Below are 20,832 nucleotides of genomic sequence, written 5' to 3'. Positions count from 1 at the left end.
GCCCTGCTTCATTGGTCCAATTACTGTTGCTTCTCTCTTGATTTGAAACAGGTGATTTAGGATATATTTCCCAAGCTATTATTAGGAGACCAAAGGGGAAAGTTTATTGCGAATTTAACAGTCAACAGTTGCTCTTGTATATCCTGTGCAGAGCCTCGTTATAGCGTGCCATGCAGGGAAGAAGCTCCCATTTCCCCCTTTCTACATCCCTCATGATCCAACAAGGATGGAGGCCATTCTTGATGCTGTGTGACAGAACCAATTAGGCGTTTATTCTGCTATAAATTCTTGGCTGTTTGCGTCTGCTGGTACTGCTATACAACCATCTTTAAAGGCAATTCTCTCAAAATTAGTTTTTGATCCAAAAATCTAATTTTCTAAAGCACCTACATCAATTAACTTTCAATAATCATTAATAAAACTATTATGATGAAGGTTATAAAAGAAAGATTTTTTCAAATGTTGTTAATTGTTCCATTTATGATACATCTTGTTCTTCAAAACGTGCCGAAAAATAAATTTTTAAGATCTGTACATAGAATTTTTTTAGTTCTATGAGTCTCTGTCTAAGTCTTCTCCAGACTACTAGTCTGTGATTCTACTTTCCTCCCTCCCTTTAATCCCCCAGTGATCCCTGAGCCAGTCAGGCCTTTACACTAACTCGTAAGGGCTCCTGCTCTTTTGTCTTTTCCAGTGAACCATTCAGAAAAAACTTGCCCCTGCATAACTGACTGAAGATCTAAGTAAAGGCAGCTCGGGTTGTCCTGCTGGCTGGCTCCCATGGCGGCACAGAAAAGTGGACGAGACTGATAAATATTTCAACGCTGCTGACGCTGGCACTCGTCCCAAGCAGGGATCGAGAGAGGCCATAAAGAAATTGTGTGTGTGTGTGTGTGTGTGTGTGTGTGTGTGTGTGTGTGTGTGTGTGTGTGTGTGTGTGTGTGTGTGTGTGTGTGTGTGTGTGTGTGTGTGTGTGTGTGTGTGTGTGTGTGTGTGTGTGTGTGTGTGTGTGTGTGTGTGTGTGTGTGTGTGTGTGTGTGTGTGTGTGTGTGTGTGTGTGTGTGTGTGTGTGTGTGTGTGTGTGTGTGTGTGTGTGTGGGAGGCGGGGGGGTTACTCAGACAGGAAGTGGGCAATGAAGGAGGGGGGTCGCGGTAAATAAGGATTCACCCATATTTACCATGAAACAGGAAATGGATGCGTCGAATTTGGCTCTTAAATTATTCATAAATGTTTGCACTTTAGCAAAAGGCGTATTTATAGCTTTTAGTTTTTTTTCAGGTAAGGTAAAAATCCCCACTCAGCCTTTATTTTAGTGCGTGTGTGTGTGCTAACCCGTCAGTGCCTCTCACAGGTGCATTAACATTTTATCAGCTGAAACAAAAAAAACAATATTGAAACCCAATGAAAATGCATTGGCACCGGAAATTAAGTGCAACCTCCCTCGGGGTATTGGAGCCTAATTGTGAAGTGTTTATCGGCGGTGAATGCCTGTTCCTGCACTGCATAGCAAGGTAATTGTTCACTGTTAAGAGGCACAAAAGGGCTTTTCAATGTGGTTTAATTAGCTGGATCAAATGAGTAAAGATGAACTGATGTAACAGTATGCATGATTGATGAGCAAGATCGTGGCCTTTGGTGCTTGTCACTCTAATACCGTTTTATCCGCTAATACAGACGATGAGTCATAGCTATAGTGAGTGGGAGGGGAGAGGGGGGGGTGCTGACTGAGAGGAGAGAGAAAAAAAAATAGACACGACAAGAGTTGGGTGGGATTTGCTAGTGTGAAGAAGTGGGTAAGGGAGTGAATGTAGAAACCGGCCAATGTTTACAGCAGGAATATCAAATAGGAATATGACGCGGGAAGCACAACTCCTTCCTTGTGACGTCAAAGATGAAAGTCCAGATTCTTGTGATGCTGCAACATGTTTCTCTACAGACTCCACTGGACCAATTTCCTATACTCTAGTCCATCATTTCATGCAGCATTTCATGATGACTGTTTATTATCCCGCTTACTCACTCTCCCTGTAGTACTGAGACTGGATTTTTTTTAAAGCTATGGTGCGTAACTGTTTTCATATAAATGGATGTCGGTTACATTCAAGCCAATCGCCAAACGAGTAGACACAAAGTCGATGAAGCCTATCAGCTCCACAAAACTGTGACAGTGTATTTGTTATTACTCAGAATTCCTCATTTCCTTTCTCTTTTGTGTTTGGCACCAGTACCTTTTTTTTTCTTTTTTACAATTTCATGCTACTACCTTTTCTATCATTGACTTTGTTTGAGAGTTGGTTGATGTGAAATTGATTCACAATGCTTTATTTCTTTCAATCTTTTTTATCACTCCGTGGCACTGGCTTCCATTGCTGCAGCTCATGAGTTCCTCCAGGCGAAGGATTAAACAAAAAAATAAAAAACTTCAAAGGGGTAAAAAAATCCCCCAGACTTTGGATTCATAATAACATATAACACATAACAGAGATAAGCATCTGTTGTGCAAAGAAGTTCACATGAGTTCGAGGATAATCAGCGTATCAATTCCAGTCTGCGAGCATTCCTCTAGAATTAAAAAATGCCCCTCGTAATGACATCCAGCTCATACTATTGCGCTCTTTTAGCAAGAGTGATTCTTCTGTTATAAAAAAAATGAAATAAAAAAATACTCAGCAGTTCTTGTTTATCCGCACCATTTGCCAGTGTTTACATGTGTCGGAGAGAGGTGGATTTATGTGGCTGGTCACAAAGTAAACTCAAACTATGTCGCAATGAACGTGCAAGTGCTTTTCAAAGGTAAGACTGCAGAGTGGGGTGTACTGTATTGAATTCGTAGCAATGTTATGTAGCTTCTCCTGAGCTATGCGGAGACGCTCGTGACCTATACTTTTGACGTTTACTTATAGTGCTCTGACATTAAAGCAACATACTAAAGGGCAAAAACAGCTGCAGGAACATGACGCAGTAGAACCCATCTCAACGAGAACAACACATTTTTGTTTGCAACATCGGCTCCTCTTTTCTATCTCTCTTCTTCTTCTTTCCTTTTCTTATTATTCGTCGTGATGGTGCGGCGTTGGCACCATTCCAAATCTCTGTTTCGCAGAGCTAGTGCTAATGATTCACAGCCTGAGCCGAACTGTACTCAAAACACATTTGGACCCACTTAACAAGCATCAAACATAATATGAATTCCAGCCCTTATTTTCCCGGCACAACTGATGGAGGCAAAGCAGACGCTTCATACAAATTGTTCAACAGGGGGTTTGTTTTTTCGCTTTCAATTTTCTTTTTGTTTGGAGTCCAGGGCCCTAAGCTGTTATTAACAAGGGCAACGGATATTAAGTGGATGTATATATAAAGATGACGTATGTGCAGGAACTTTGCATTGATCAGTTGTCGCGCGCTGTGTGTGTTTACTTCTGATGACGGACAGTTTTGCAGCTGTGCATCAGTTTACACGTGTGTACACTGCGTTTGATTGTATCAAGATTTTATTTAATCCTTTTGGAGTTTGACACATTTCAGGGTTTTGGCATAGTCAACCTGTGGCATTTTCAGTGTTAAAAAGTTACTCCTCCAGTCTATTAAAGGGTCAGTTTGTCCCAATGAATGACTTTGTAAACACATTCCGACCTGACGATGTGAGAAGATCATTGGCTCCACATTGAACCAAAGATGGAAGTGGGAACAGTATATGAGATCATTTTAATTATTTTATTGACATTATTTTACATGATCATGATAATTTGTCTATTGCAAACTCTTAGCAGGTGAAATAAGTTATTTAAACTGAAAATGAAGACATTGTCTGCAAAAGAAACAACATGGGAGTCATAACTAATCAATGTTTTAATAGATAAATTAGTAATAAGTAACTTCCTTTTACTTTATTATAAATCTGCTTGTTAAAATGTCACTTCACAGGCCCTTTTTAGGGGGTAATCCAATAGATTTTTTCAAAACCTGGCAACCCAGATGTTCATGTTATGGCATATTACTACATTATTTAATGATGTAATAACCATTATTGAAGCCCTTGGTTAGAACTTGAACCCTATATGTAAAAGGCTGCTTTATTAAAAAGTGGTCCCAATGTTTTGTCTATGATTTGATCAGTAAAATCTCAATTTGAACTCTTGATGAGTTCAGTGTAAGAGAATGTTTTCTGATGCAAAAAAATAAATAATAAAAATCTCCACTCACTGTCCAAACACTGGGCGCAGACCGTTTGTGTGGCGCCGCATTTCTTCACCACTCCCTCCCCGGGTGGACACTCCTCACAGCATTCTCCACCGGTGGTGTACTGGCCCGTTTCACAGGGGACTAGCACCGCCCGCTCCGTTTTAGATGCCAACGCAAACGCCACCTGTCACACACACAGGACATCAAAGCAGCTTTAAAGGTGCACTCCCAGTTTCAGGGGAAGGGGGGGAGTTGTTGACATTTGCAGAGCCTGCCGTTAGTTAAAACATATTTACTGTAATTCTTAGTATTGAATAATTATATTATCATAGATCAAAACAAAATCACTGTGAGGCAACTGGAAGAACCAAACATATGGGTACAATATGTTTGTAAACAAAACTGTGGGCCCTGCTTCTGTAAACAACTATAATGAAACAGTAACTTTTAAGGTAGCTTTCTAACTTGTTCCAGGGATCCAATTTTTTCTTTGAGGGGAAGTTTGTTTATTCAGTTATGGGAATAAACCTTAAATAAACTATTTCACTTCTCTGACACACCCAAAGTTACATAGTGCACCTTTAACACACACCCAAACAGAGAGGGTCCAAACATTCACACATACATATTCAAACACATGTAAACACAGCATTGTGCATGGGCCACTGGGACTTACACATACACAGCAAAACAAATTGATGAAAATGACTGCCAGGTGTCCAACCTGTGCCATACATCCCACTACTATCAGGATTCATCATAAATCATGTTGTCTCCCCCTACATTGGACTGACTTTGAAAACGGTGTTCGTCTAAACTGCCTTAATAGCTTCCCCCGAAGGCACATCGCCTCTAATAGTAAACTTATGACACGCTCCGAGCCGAGGCAGCTACCAGGAGATCATGAGTCCACGACATTATACACATGCCCAACCTAATTACTTTCTAAAGGTGAGAGGAGCTGTGAACATCAACCTCTGCTTCCGATCAAAGTTGGCACACAAACACACATGAAAAAACAAGCACACACACACACAGAGTAACAAGCACAAACACACACACACGCATGCTTGCTTGCTCTACTTGTGAGGATTTTTTAAGATGGGAATTATACATTCCCTACCGCTTAACTGCAACTTTAACCACCATCAATGCATGATTTAATCCATCCTTTAGCCAGAATCGAAGTCATTATAGTCAAGTTATTATACTTTTGAACACATGCAGCCTATACAGAAACAGTTCAAAACAGTTCAAATGCATTGATTGGGATGTATTTTTTTTTTTAGCAGTGTTTTTTATTCTGAATGAAAAAGTATAACAATACAATGTATATCACACAATGTGCATGTAACACTTGCAGAATACAAATGAATGAAATTTTTGTTTTTTTACACCCAAACCCCCCTCCCCCCACCCCCCATGGCGAACATACACACTACCCTAGATGACAAACAGTGACCCAAGTACAGAGCACAAACAAAACAAAAAAAAGCATTTGAGTGCAGGAGGACATGTCAGTTAATAAATAATAATAAAAGATAACTTAAGAATAAAGTCAAAATAAAATAAATAAAAAATAATAATAACAGTGATTATTATAGTAAATTAAAAAGGACAGAAGGCTGGATGGGGAGGGTCCTGAGCTACAAGTCTGCAGAGAGATTTTTCAATTTGTCGAAGTGTTGTATAATTGGGCCCCAAGTAGAACCAAATTTGTCAGGTTGACCCCGAAGCGAAAACTTAATTTTTTCTAATTTTAAAAAGAACATAAGATCCTTCACCCACACAGTACAACTTGGGGATCGGGGTGATTTCCAGTCTGGGATGTATTTTTTGTTTCGTTTTTTGCTCTCTCTATAAGAAGTCCTGGATCCAAATCAAGTTCTGTGCACCTCTATTCTCTTTAGTCTCTCTCTCTCTCTCTCTCTTTCTCTCTCTCTCGCTCTTCTTGACACATCATTATTTCTTTACATGGTTTGCTTCACATTCTTTTCATCCACCTCTCCCTCTAGTCCTGTCTAACTTGTCACTTATCCCCACCTTCCTCCGTCTCCTCTCTCATTGCCTTTTCTCAGCTCTTGTCTGATCAAAATGCCTCTGGCCAAAGAACTGAGGGGTTCGTTCTGCTGGTGTCTCTATATACAACAATGTTGAAATGAAAGGAAATCACATCCAGACTTCATTTTTTAACACAACAAAGACAATCATTACACCACCAAAGGACTCTCATCAGGCCCTGTGGCTCTTATTATGGGAACCAAACAAAACCTCATATCCACTTGTTTCACATTTGCTGAGACATCGATTCAATTTGTCTTTTCTCTTCAATCGCCCCCAACACACACACACACACACACACACACACACACATTTGAACAGCTATACTTGTGGGGACATTCATTGGCATAATGCATTCCCTAGCCCCTTACCCTAACCATTTATACTTCATATACCCAACCCCAACCCTTAAACTAATAACCTAGACCTGATTCTAACCTGAACCTTATCACCTTATCTTAACCCTCAAACAGCTCAAATGTCTTCACGTTCCAAAAACGTCCTCCCTCCCTCTTAAGGTCTCAAACTCAAATTGGTGCTCACAAACACAGTTGTACAAGTACAAGTACACACACACACACAGTCATCTGCCTGCTGTTCCTGCTTTCATTCAGAAACAGATGTAGTGAGCAGCCAGCAGCTCTCTCTCTCATTCTCACTCCTCTTACTCAATAATCCCCCCTTCTGTCTTCTCCTCCGTGTCATTTTTCTCCATGACTTTACAACCTGTTATCTCAACTTTTCTGCACAGATATCGGTTCCTTTGAGCATTATATAAGGGGTTAATGCCACAGTTTTTTTATCATCTGCAAAATCTTGATCTAGGATCCCTAGCAGCCCCTCAAAAAACCTCAAAAGGATTCCCCTATTTTATATCTACCGGCGAAGGATTCATGTCTGCTGCGTCAACTCCCTTTCCTGTGACATCTCCCTGGAAAATCACTCAGCTCAAATCCAGATTAATGGCAAATTCAGTGGGAAAATGTGTGCTGCAGCAAGAACATGCACACACACACACACACACACACACACACACACACACACACACATACACACACACACACACACACAAAATCGTACAGGCGACCCAGCTGTGTGATCTGCTTGCTTTGCACCCTCCCCAATTTCATGGTCAATTTGAGAGTTTATTTCTAAATTTAATTCTACAAAGTGCAACCGACCGTCGCCACCCTTTAAACCAGCTGTCATAACAGAGTTTCCCCCTCTCTCTCTCTCACACACACACACACACACACACACACACACACACACACACACACACACACAGGGCTGTGCACATGATGACTGATTGCTGCATGCACAGCCCGGACTAGACCAGCTGCCGTGGACATACCAGAGCGCTGGAAAAGGAGGATGTGCCCTCTCTGTTCTGCGCTTTATCACCACCGTCCTCCGTAATTATCAGGAGAGAGAGAGAGCCTCATGTTTCATGTATAATCTATCGGGCACACTATTCAGGTTGATAGGAGTTGATCGAAATTAATTTGTTTTCCATATGATGCAGGGTCTTTTTCTCATCTTATTTCAATACCCAAATGTCCCGAATTTTTTACTAGAAATAAGAGAATAAATCACATCTAGTCGGTAATTCGATTAAAGTCTGGGCCAAGGCGCCTGTCAGCAGCTTGCTCCTGGATGTCTGGATGGAGCCCAATGTGAAGTAGAAATGTCAATTTTCCAGACACTATCAAGGCTGTCTAACTTTCCCTACGTGGACGAAAACCAAGAGGGCTGTGCGTGTGTGTGTGTGTGTGTGTGTGTGTGTGTGTGTGTGTGTGTGTGTGTGTGTGTGTGTGTGTGTGTGTGTGTGTGTGTGTGTGTGTGTGTGTGTGTGTGTGTGTGTGTGTGTGTGTGTGTGAGAGAGAGAAAGAGAGAGAGAGAGAGAGTATGCATGAAACTAGAGAGGATATAACATAGTCAAAGCAAATCAGTTGTTGTTGTTTACAGCTACACACACCATCAGCATCTTTACCAGGATAAAAACTAGGTGCACTGGTCCTTTAATGTGATTTTTTTTTAAAGAGGGAATCACCACAGCACTCATTGCAGTAGTAGGCTACACATTCAAACCTTGCATGAAATATTGCAGGCATTGCAGGGAGACGGAAAGCTTAAAAAATCAAGAAAAACTCACGCAAAAAAAGTCCCACAACTGGATTATTAGAGGAATATTATAGCAATAGCATACAGCATGCTTAATGAAAATGTTCACACAAATTAAGCCACCATATAGAAAAGATCAGTGAGGGCAAATCTATAAACAAAAACAAATCGAGTTCAAAGTGCGTAAGGTGGCTGCAAACTCACCAACAGACTATGCATAGTAACGAACGAATGACAACACCACCTCAGCATGCACACACACACGCACACACTACTGTACTCGACTCTACTTACCAGAGCGCACACAATCACCAGCGATAAGGTAGTAGTAGTCATCCTGCGTCGCCTGCTGGACTCACACAAAACAGATCTAAAGTGCAGAAGGATGCAGGCAGTCAGCGCTATGTGGAAGAGCAGGAAGATGATAGAGCCTCGGCGGGAGAAGTGCTCATTTTAATTCCAGCGGCGGCACCGAATTTTTATTTATTTTTTATGTATTTTTATCAATGAGTCCGCACCATCACGAGTCAGCGCGCGGGACTTTTTTGGGCAGACTGGAGGCAGATGTCTATCGGTGGTGCACCCCTTCTATGGACCTTCAGCACCACACACAGATTAGTAAAATAAGAAAATGAAGGAGAAGGAAAAAGAGGGATGACAAGAGTATAAGTAGGAGGAGAGACCGTCCTGTCCGGAGTGCTGCTCAGATGCAAGTGCACTGCGGAGGAGGCGAGAGGAGAGAGAGAGTGAGGGGGCACGTCCACCCGCCAGTTAATTACCCACTGATACTCCTGCAGCAGCAGCAACACGAAGACGACCATATACAACCTGCTCCTCTCTCTCTCTCTCTCTCTCTCTCTCTCTCTCTCTCTCTCTCTCTCTCTCTCTCTCTCTCTCTCTCTCTCTCTCTCTCTCTCTCTCTCTCTCTCTCTCCCTTTACCCATCCTGCTTTAATCTCTTGTGCGGTCTAGTTCCAATGCAAAAGTGACGATGATAAAGAAAATTTACATTTGTATGGCAAACCTGATATATTTGCATTATAGGCTGCACATCACTTCACCTACCTCCCCGCCCCCCCACCTCCCCCTTCTCTCAATTATATTATATTTATGCATTTAATTACAAAACTAAGAATATAAACTCAACAACATGACTTTTTTCACTCTCTCCCTCATGCTTTAATCTCACGTGCGGACTAGTTCAATGCATAAGTGCAGGGCCGCCGCTCCCTATACGCAGAGTACGCAGACTGCGTAGGGCACCAAGTTCCTGGGGGGGCACCCCAAAAAAAAATTGTTTTTATATATATATATATATTTTTTTTTTAATTAAAAAGGAAAAAGAGATGGTCCGGGGGCCCCCCAAAATAGTTTTTTTTAAAAAGTTCATGATAATCATTACATTACAAAAAATATATAAATTAGTTATGAACAGGCCCATCGTTGTTTTTTCTTAATTGTGTAACCTATCCAGGGGTGGATTACTGCACAGGCACACCGGGCACAGGCCCAGGGGCCCAAGGGCTCAGGGGGGCCCTTAGCCAGAGATACTGATAGTAACTTTTCATGTTGCATAGTCAAAGAGCTCAGTCACTGATGTCAATAACAGGGTCCAAAAAGGAATAGCCTAAATATAAGTACTCATTAAAATGTAACAAGATAGAAATCATCATGGGCCCCTCAACTAGTAGGGGAGAAATACAAAAGCAAGTTAAAAACAACAGCATTAGTAGCTCTGTCTAAGGGGGTTGAAGGCCCCCTCACACATACACAAGTAAGCTTTATATGTGTGAATTCTAAATTGTTCATATCCACCCTTTATCTGTTGAAATGGGCCCCTCCATCATAGAACATGGGTCTGCAGACCAATCTACTGTTTTTACAGTTGCAGAGTAAAGAGTGCTGCCTGTTTAAGAAAAATCTCTAAAATGTCCTCACAAAGTGCACCAGATTGATGCATTTTACTTTAAAAAGGTAAAAAAAATTCCGGGGGGGATACCCCCGGACCCCCCAACAAGGTACAGGGTCCCTCCAACAATACCCCAAAATCCTGTGGGAAACACTGACTTCCTTAATATGTTTTTGCCATTAATTGTATGTATCCGTGTAGAAAATGCAGTGTACCTGACTGGATAGGGACAAGTGGGGGGCCCTTTAAGAGTGTAAGCCCAGGGGCCCATTATCTCATAATCTGTCTATGATCCTATCACTCAATTCCTTTGCAAAGGCAGTTAGTAGGATACTAGGCAACTTTTTTCTTTTTTCACAAGTTAAGCTGTTCTTTCTGTTAGTAAATGCTGTTTGCAAAAACTCATCACTACAGCAAATGTGCCAAAAAGCAGTCGCAGAGATCTTGCAAGGGCTAAAAATTTCCGCTTCTTGGTGTTTTTTTTTTTTTGGGGGGGGGGGGGGCATCACTGACAATTTCAGCTCAGGGCACCCAAAAGCTTAGCAGCGGCCCTGCATAAGTGACATAGAAATGATTTACATTTATGGCAAACACTAATGCCTCACACATACGCAATAAACGCATCACTATACTAACACCGTCTCCACTTCTCTCAATTTTTCATATACTGTATAATGTTGCCAAAGGTGTGTGGACTGCAGGCACTTTGTCAAAATATGTGAATATCTTCTCACAATCTACCTGTCCGTACTTTTTGTGCACACCGAAATCTGGTAATACACTGCCCAGGCTCTGTAAACTGGTACAAAAGGGGTTCGGACAGACCCACCGAGTTAGCAACTTGCCTGTTTATGTTGGTGCTTTATTCTTGTATATACCGTATTTATCCTATTTAGCATATGAATCTGTTTTACATGTATTGGGCTCTGCGGCATATTGTAGAATATATTTTTGTGGAAATGGTTTGCTATTGGAATGAACTAGAACCTCGAGTGTGAGCCCGGTTTCATCCCTGTAAAATCGCATGTATGCTCTGTCTATATTGGCCCGAATGGGAACAAATCCCTGCAGCATGCGTCTCATAATCTGCTGGTAATTTAAGCCTGTAAAACCAGTGGAGTGTGTAGGCTGTGGTGGCATCATCAGATTAATGGAATTACATGTTTAATAATCACATATGCGTGTCATTTTGGTGTCCAGATACTTTTGGCCATGTTGTATACATCTCCTCATCATTTAATCCCATTTTTATGAGTTTTTGACTGGGGGCCAAAGGGACTGTGTGCTCTGGTTGTAGTCTGTGACGCTGTTGTGCTGGACTACATTATCCCCATGTGTGTTTCTAATGTGCGTGTTTCTTCTCTGCACACATGCAAATGAGGCAAGCAAAAAATATTAGAAACACCTTTGCATAAAATCCACTCCAAAGCGGAAAACCACCTCAAAGCATATAGCCTCAAATCTTTCCTGAGAACTGGGTCACCCACCACACAGGCACTAGAGTAAACCAAACTAAACTCCACAAACACTGAAGGGGGAACAAGGCTTTTTTTGTTTTTCCATTGACGTTGTAAACTGTCAACTTTTTTACTCTGCATTGTTTGATGAATCTGTTCTACAAAATCTCACCTTTTAAAGATAACTTTAAAACAATTTTATTTTTATTTTTTTAAGCTAGTTAAAAAGCAACATCTAAGTACAACCACATTACCATCATCAGTCCACTTAGAAAGCACTACAAGGTGCATTGACATTGTGCACCACAAGGGGGCGACTGTCAGCAAAGTGTGTGACATGATCTAGAGCTTTACAGTGAAGAATGAGGATGCTCTCCCCCTTAGGAGAAGTCACTTGACTTTGAAAAGGCTTACCTTTCTCAAAGTATACTGTATTGAACCACTACACAGTTTAGCACCGTATGTATGGATGTATGCACATTTAGATTTCATATGGTACCGGTATACTGTACATTTGGATGTGGTGCTTAAAGGAGAGTTTTATATCAACGTTCTTTAAAATTATTCTTATTAGGGTTTTGCAATTATAAGAGTTACATAATAAGTCTTGGCAGAAAGCAGAGCATACTGTCAAGTGTATAGGCAAGTGAACAACAGTTCTCAAACAGAGGTACATATATACAGATGTTACTATCATTTACAATTTCTGTAAAGGGTATTAAATTATGGAATGAACTTGATGAAGATGTCACAGGGAGTTGCAGTTTGCGCAATTTCAAAAAAAAATATGTCTAAAAAATTATGGAAAATTACAGACTGAAAGCTGAGCACATTGGGCTTACTAATAAGCTGAGCACAAGGTGAATGTCACTATCATAACATTATTGTAACGAATAATAGAGGTCAGAAGATAGACTTGTATGGGTTTGAATACTTTTGCAGATGTGTCAATGAATAATGAGAATGGAAATTGACTGTGTATTGGACTGTAGCTGCTTAACAAAAAAAATTTTGCAAAATCATCAAAAACAAAATGGGGGGCGGGACCTGATAAGCCTTTGGCTTCTTCCGTCACCCTTCGGACAACACAAAGTATGATGTATGATGTGAAAGAGATAATTGTGTATTGTGTGTGGAAATGTGTCCGAAAGAATAATAATTAAACAATGTACATACATCTCAAAGCTCATATATGCTACTCCAATATAAATTATTATGCCTTAGCCCAATCCCTACCACAGCCTTTATCAATGACATATTACCAACTTTTTTTAGCACTCTATTTGAAACACAGTGTATCAGCATTGAAGTATAGATGTAGTTTACTGGTGTGATATATGTCACTAAATTCCAATAGTTTTTTAAAGCAGCACTCTAAACCTTGTGTTTATTTGTCTGTGTTCCAGCCTTCAGGCATATATCAGAGACCATTCCTCCCCTGAAGTTTTTCTTTCCTGTAAATCTAGCTTCCAGCTTTCAAGTTTATCCACCAAAGACTCAGGAAATTTTTCTACAATGGTTTTAGAGAGCAGCGATCACCGTGTTTCATGGTAATGTTTTGGAGCCTCGGTTGATCAAGCAATATTTACTCACATATTCTTTCTCATTTCATTGTGATGAAAACACGCTGTTGCAGAGATGGATTTATAGATTGGATTTTATACTGTAGTTTTATTTTGGAAAACTTGCTGAACTGCACAATGAGGTTTGTATCAAATGAATCCATTAAGAACTGCTGCTGCTACATCTCAGATCATAAAAAAAAAAGTGTGTCCAAGATGCTAAATTCAGTGTGACCACTCCAAAACCACTAATGCACGTGTAAGCATTTGTAATTGCGTTGAATGCTCATTGAGGTACTTAGCTTTTACACTCAAGGAAAACCAAGGTTGATGGATATTGATCCAAGACAATGTGAAAATGACCCCCACCCCTAACCCAAAAAAAAGCTTCACCTGTAAAATAAAATAGAATAAACTTTATGGTCATTGTAGAGGAAGTACAACACAAATTATGTGAGCTCGTCCATGTGCGATACTCCTGACCCTGCCATTTTTCAAACATGCTCCACACTGATGATCAGACAAAGGCCAATACCCATAAAGAAGAAGAAGAAGCAGCACTAGCCACAAGGTGATTTAGTTTCACTGTTGAGCTCTCCCAGTGCTCTCCAGTATTGATCTCGGGACACATCAATTCTCCCCACTTCCTACATCCTCCTTTGAGATCAGCCCGATACAGCACCTCTCTGACCGGCTCCCCCATTGTGTCTTTTAACAGAACTGTGTTCACATGTCGAGTCCCTTGAATCCACTATTGTGTGTGTCCACAATTACCACAGCCTAAGTATTACGGAAAATAATTAGGGCCAAGGGAGGGAAGAAAACCAGAGGAGGTTTTTTTTCGTGTCATGATGCACTTCAAGAAAAAAGATGAAATGTTGCGAATGAATTTGTAATACAATGTTGTTCATAAAGTTCATAGTCGAGGAATAAACTTGACAGTTCAAGACTGAGGTCATGTCAGAAAGATATTGACGGATTCAGACGGATTCAGCCTTATGTGTGTCTTAATAATAACGTTTTGCTTATGAGTTATTGATCCCTGAAGTTCTAATGTGTCAATAACTTTCCAACTTTGTCGCAACTGTCTAGTTGATTCTCAATGTTTCGATTTTTTTCTAAAACTCAAAATTACTTGTTTTTTCTCTCTCTCTCTCTCTCTCTCTCTCTCTCTCTCTCTCTCTCTCTCTCTCTCGGCCCTCATACTTTTCTGTTGTTAAGTAAAGCTGCCATATCAGTGGGTGTGTGCAGGTATCGGCTCTTTGCTCAAACTCATCCGTCAAATACACCCTAATAATTAATCTCAACGCTATCTTGAAACATTTGTTGATGTTGATATTAGTCTGATAACACTGTACCGGAGATGTTCTACTACTCTGGGCTGAAATGGATCCATCCTTACAGCCAGAAATAGAAAAATGTCCTCTGAATGTGAATTCTATTAGTAGCGTTATAGATATATGGATATGTGCTGACAGGCGCCCTTTGGTTGGAGGATACATGTGTTTTTCCTCCGTTCGTATCACATTTCCGGCCACATGATTGGTCAGCGGAAGGAAACGTTGTGTCAATCTGCAAGGTCACGTATACAATACAATCTTGATGAAGACGACCGGTGGTAGTTGCGACAGTTAGCCAGTCAAGGGGGGGGGGGGGGGCAACACATGAGATACACTGGAACATTAAAGGTGCACTATGTAACTTTGGGTGGGTCAGAGAAGTGAACATTTTCTAAAACATATTCTCATAACCGAATGTTTAACTCTCCTCACCGGAAAATGTGATCCCTGGAACAGTGTTTGAAGTTGGTAAGCTATCTGAAATGGTTACTGTTTCACTTTTGTTGTTTACAAAAACAGTTTGTTTTACAAACATATTCTATAGTCTTACGTTTGGTTCCAGGTTCCTCAAAATAACTTAGTTTAGATTTACGTCTATAGTAATATTCAATACTAAGAATTAGTATTGTGTAGAGAAAATATGTTTTGTACTAACTCCAGGCTCTGCAAATGTAAACAAATACCCTCCTCTGAAACTGCATAGTGCACCTTTAAGTTGCTGTGTAGAAATATCCTTTTATTACTGCTGTTAGTAAGTACATTTATTGTACTCAAATTTGAGGTACTTGCACTTTAATCGAGTATTTACTTCGAATACCAATTAGAACTTCACATCCGCTATACTTCAGAGGGGAATATTGAACATATCGCTACACTTCAATTATATTTATTATGACTACTTATTAATGACTCAACATCATTGTAAATGAGGGTCCCCCCTCTCAATGATCTCTCAAGTATAAACAAAGGTTGAATAAAAAGGAAAATGAAATTATCTGACTGCTATAGTTACTAGTTAATTTAATTATAATTTTTTTATTCACACAAAACATGACAATATTCTAGTATACAGCTGACACAATTAGTCAAATAATGGATGCATTGAAAATTATTCTTCAACTTCTATGATAATAGTTTCAGTTATGTTTTAGGATATTTCATTGCTCCATTTTCTCAAATGTGAGGATTAAGCTGGTTTTGAATTTTGACTATTTTAATGAAGAGTTTTCATATCATTTTGAAGTTGGTTGGACAAAGCCAACCTTGTGAAGCTGTCACTTTGTGCTCTGTGGTTTCTTACAATGTTTTGTTGTTGTTGTTTACAAACCAAACATTCAAATTGAATATTGGACTAGTGTAGGAATAGTATACTGTACTTGTCCCTTATTATGAGCACTCATTGAGTTCAGAGCCAAGCCTACAGAAACGTTGACTCTCTAAATACTTAAGAACTGCACTGTGCCTTTATTTGGTTCCCAGTCAACGCCTCAGATATTGCATTTGCATGTAGAAGGTTTTTTCCGTGATGATTTGCTCGTCTTGTTCCTGATATAGATTTGCACTGTATTTCTGCGGTCTGGTCAAAGTGGAAGGCTGTGTAGAGGGATCTTTTTTGTCCGTGCGTGTAAAGAGCTAAAAAATTATCCTCATAATCGATCATTTCTTCTTGGCAGTCATTCATATCATGATTGCAGGTGGAAGACGGATAAATGTCCAGGTTAAAACCACTTTGTTAAACAGAAAAAAAATTTGGCTTGGGATCTAAAGGAAACAGCTTGATATGGTCAAACTGTAGGGATGTAATTCTTCTCCTTATAGTGCAAGTCTCATTGCATATGAAACACAGATGCGGTGCTGTTCAGTCCAGTCAAGACAAGTGGCTTCTCCATGCTGCGACTTAAATACAGTGTGAGCCTGGTGTGGTGTTACAAAAGTGCGGTGATTTCTTATTGTTGTGCTGTTGCTGCGGTGACAGATTGCGTCTGCTATAATAATTGGAGGGCCACTGTATAACATCATAGCACAGCATGGCCTGAGGTAACTTACTGTGTGGAGGCGTATTGAGCAGAGAGGGTTTGGACACCATATGTTTTCAACAAGTCTTTTTATACCAAGTGGGGGATAGAACATCACCTGTGACTGGTTACACATCTAAAAACAAGAATTACAGTTGCCGTTTAAAGATGTAGGAGGAGATGCATTCACCCTTCACAAATGGCTTGCAAATATGAACCATAAAAAACAATACGCGCTGGAAAAAAAAGCTGGAGGCCAGCCAGAGATGAAAAGGGGGAACGTATACTTTTCTCCTGGCAGGCTGTCTTTACGCTGTCATATTCACGGTCGGGGGATTTTTCTTCTTCCCCTTGGTTTAACTCTAACTCTGAAGGATTGCCCACGTCCACAATGTTAAGCTCAAATATCAGAGCTTCAAAGACAGGAATAAAAATGGATTTTTAAGCAGATGATCCCGACATTTTAACAATGTTACAACATTTTTACAGAAACCAGAGAGCTGTTCTGACAAAAACAAGCCCCCTATATATCACATATATTTATGTTAAACAGATACGGTAAATACCGACTGAGCATTGGGAACTTTTTTCAACTCAAAAATAATCTTTTTTTACTGTAGTCTGGCTCAAGCTGTAATCAATAGTTTTGATTATGCAGCAGTGGTTTCTCCTTGATAGATAGATAGATAGATAGACAGACAGACAGACAGACAGACAGACAGACAGACAGACAGACAGACAGACAGACAGACACATACATAGATATGCATGGATGGATGGATGGATACAATAAAATGGACAAACAATATAAGTCAGTAAAATAAATCTGCTAAGTAAGAACAAAAGTCTGCAAACATTTCTGGGTTGTGTTACACGTTCTGAGACGCATGACTTGAGCTTTTTCTTGCCAGCTCCTTCCACTGTGCGAAGTGCTAAGTGAATTAGTCGAGGATTAATTAACTCCACTGCTAATAACAGTAGGTGCGTGATTAAAGACTTCCAGTGCGTTCGGATGCGCCGAGCAGGCTGAGGCCTAATTTCTCCTTATGTTATTTTCTTAAGCATTGACGAAAAGTGTGTGTATGCGTGTGTGTTTGTGTGTGTGTGTGTGTGTGTGTGTGTGTGTGTGTGTGTGTGTGTGTGTGTGTGTGCATGTGTGTGAAATAAGCTGTTCCCCCTGGGTGATGTGCTTCAATGACTCATGTTTACTCTGCATTTCTTTTCTTCTTTTTTTTTTTTACAAAGCCAGATTTTTTCTTTCTGAGTTCAAGAAGTAATTTTATTGGAACCACTGCTCTGTACAAAATCAAAGCCAAAAGACACAATTCAGGACTTTTCATCATCTTTGCAGTTTCCTTCACATCTTCGCCGTTCTTGGATGTTCAAAGCCTTGTGTGTTTTCAGCTCATATACTGTACGTCCACCGTGCATTCCACAGTGAAGGGGCAGGAGGAGCTGACCTGCAGCCAACTTCTCACGTGGGGGGGGGGGGGGGGGGCGCAAAGTTAGAAGCAGACGTCAGAAAGCTCAAGCAGAATCACCAGCTTAACAGCATACGTTAAACAAACAAGGAAAACCAGGATCTTCATGCTAATGTTCACAACAACAAACTATCTAATATCTCAACTATTTGATAGTATTCCATGAGATTTTGCACAAACATTATTTGTTTTACCTGACGATGACTACTGCTGACTTTCAGGATCCCCTGAGTTTTCTTCTAGCACCCTTATGTCGGTAGAAATTGTGGCTTTTGTTGGAAAAGTCTTGGAAAAATATTGGATGGATTGGCATGACATTTGTGACAGACGTTCATGTCTCTCTCAGGATGAATAGCAGTTACTTTGGTGATCGCACCACTATCATCATCATCATCATCAAAATTTCAATCCATCAAATTATTTGGTTTACGACTCAATACATAAATGATATTTGCATCAGCATCCACTGTGTGCTACTTTGTGTTTATTGCTTATTATTAGCACATGTCAGCACGCTAACATGCTTACGTTATACCTGCAGCTTGTTATTTTATTAGCATTAGTCATTGTGAGTATGTAATGTAAGCATAATATTCACAGAGCTAGCGTGGCTGTTGACTCTTTTTATTCTTATGCCTTGTGTCATATGTCCAGACCCGAGCGGCCTCAGGGGGGGAAAAAGCATTTTTTTTTAACCTTTATTTATACAGGTAAATCCCATTGAGACCGAAGACCCTTTTACAAGGGGGACCTGTTTTCCTTTCCCACGTTACCATTCACACACACATTCATACACCGAGCAGGTTAACTACCGACATTCACACGAGGCAAGGTGGGTGAAGTGTCTTGCCTAAGGACACAACAACCATGACACAGGTGGCAGGGCGGGGATCGAACCTCCAACCCTTTGATCATCAGCCGACCCACTCTACCAACTGAGCCGCATTAAACATAGTAAACATAATTTAATGACCTGCAAGTTTCCCTTGGCTAGCTAAGTGGGACAAAAGATTCTCTTGATTAAACAATGACATTAGAATGTGTCATAACGGCAGATACTACACATACATTCCTATGAAAGCCCCCCCCCCCCCCTCAATTTGTGAGTGTACAATATTTTCTTGGCTTCAAAAAACTCTCCTTTCCACTGCAGAAATATCTCCCAGAGACTCGGTGCGAGGTAAGATTACAATGTCTAACAATAATTTAGACTATAATCAATGTTAAATTAATTCCAATAGATGCACATGATGTTGTTATGTCTGGACACCATAATAACTGCAATAGATAATAATTAATTTTCAGTATGCTCATTCATTGATTTGCAGTTGGCTCCTTACTACTTCCTGCATAGCTACTCTGGATTGACTGTAGGCCTATCTAATGAAAGTATTAAGTATCAGTAAAAGGTGGAGTCCGCGATTCTGGAGAATTTTTTGTTGTCATACATTTTTTTTGTCAAAATCTCCTCATGATCTGTTAATGATTTGCAATGTGAGTGCGCTGGAAAAAAAATCTGGTGTTACTAGGCTCTGTGAACTGGTATGTAAACAAAGAGGCCCACCGTAGCTATAGCAACATGCCCGTTTACAGAACCTATGCTCTGTATTTACACTGTTGACCCCAGAGGCTTGTGTTCTGCACTCTCTGTCCCAGACTGCCAACAAGAACTACAGAGGTGCAGCGAAGCATCTGAGTCCAGTCTCCTGACCCTTCACACACACACACACACACACACACACACACACACACACACACACACACACACACACACTAAACACAGAGCCTTTCATACCTGACAACACCGGACAGAGAAATTAAACGGGTGGTATCTCGGAGCAGTTGAACTGTAGAAAGAAAAAAAGGACATAGCACCAAATGGCTGGTGGTAGGAGCGTGCTCACCTCCAAAACTACAGCTCAGATCCCCTGCTGTGGGTAGGCAGCAGCACCAGAAGCACCTGGTTGTAAAAGTGTGTGTGTGTGTGTGTGTGTGTGTGTGTGTGTGTGTGTGTGTGTGTGTGTGTGTGTGTGTGTGTGTGTGTGTGTGTGTGTGTGTGTGTGTGTGTGTGTCCTTAGTGTGTAGAGAAGGAACAACAACTCATTTTATCTCATGTTTAGTTTTTCTTTCCACAAGTGGAAAATCTCTCTCGGGGGATTATTAAGATGTTTCCACTTTGGCGTCAGGAATGGAGAAACAGGTGTCTTTGTTTCAGTCTAGAAAAGAAACAAGTGAGCCTTTTCCATTCAGGTGAATAAGTGACCAATTCCTATTCCTAATAATCAGAAAGGATCATAAACACATCCTCTGTCCTCCTCCTGCAATAGAGATGCATTTTTGATGGACTTCATATTGTAAAACCTGTTTGCAGAAGTTGGCAGACGTTTACATGTTCGGGGACCTGTAATAGTGAATCACTTAACTTTTGTAGACAAGTCTAGTGTTCAGGGGACCAGATGAGGCTTAGACTGTTGCGTTTTTTTTTCTCTCCCCTCCTGTCGTATCTTATATCGTTCTAATTATTATTTTTTATTTCGTTTATTTTTATTATCCCACGGAGGCACTTCAAATGTTATAGTTCAATTTTATTTTTCTAATTGTGTGAGTTGCTGCCTTCATCATTTTTTCTCCCTCTTGAAAATAACAATAAAGATTAGTTTCTAAAGTGGTTTTGGAGAGCGTGGTTTTGCCGGTATATGTA

The 20,832-nt window shown here is 40.4% G+C and overlaps 1 protein-coding gene across 1 annotated transcript in view; it reads right to left on the bottom strand.

Annotated features, from left to right (window-relative positions):
• ngfra (nerve growth factor receptor a (TNFR superfamily, member 16)) overlaps positions 1 to 9,089 on the bottom strand; it is a 37,441-nt gene extending 28,352 nt beyond the window's left edge. The window contains exons 1-2 of the mRNA XM_080043532.1: positions 8,663 to 9,089; positions 4,205 to 4,367 (exon numbers count right to left, since the gene is read on the bottom strand). Coding sequence (XP_079899658.1) covers positions 4,205 to 4,367; positions 8,663 to 8,704 — 205 coding nt within the window. The 5' untranslated portion in view covers positions 8,705 to 9,089. The remainder of the gene's footprint in view (positions 1 to 4,204; positions 4,368 to 8,662) is intronic.
• Between the last annotated feature and the right edge of the window lie 11,743 nt (positions 9,090 to 20,832).

The sequence above is a fragment of the Ammodytes marinus genome, assembly GCF_949987685.1.
Source record: "Ammodytes marinus genome assembly, chromosome: 16".
NCBI classification, from domain to species: Eukaryota; Metazoa; Chordata; class Actinopteri; order Uranoscopiformes; family Ammodytidae; genus Ammodytes; species Ammodytes marinus.
Note: the sequence above shows the minus strand (reverse complement) of the source record. Positions and strands in the feature narration are given on the sequence as shown.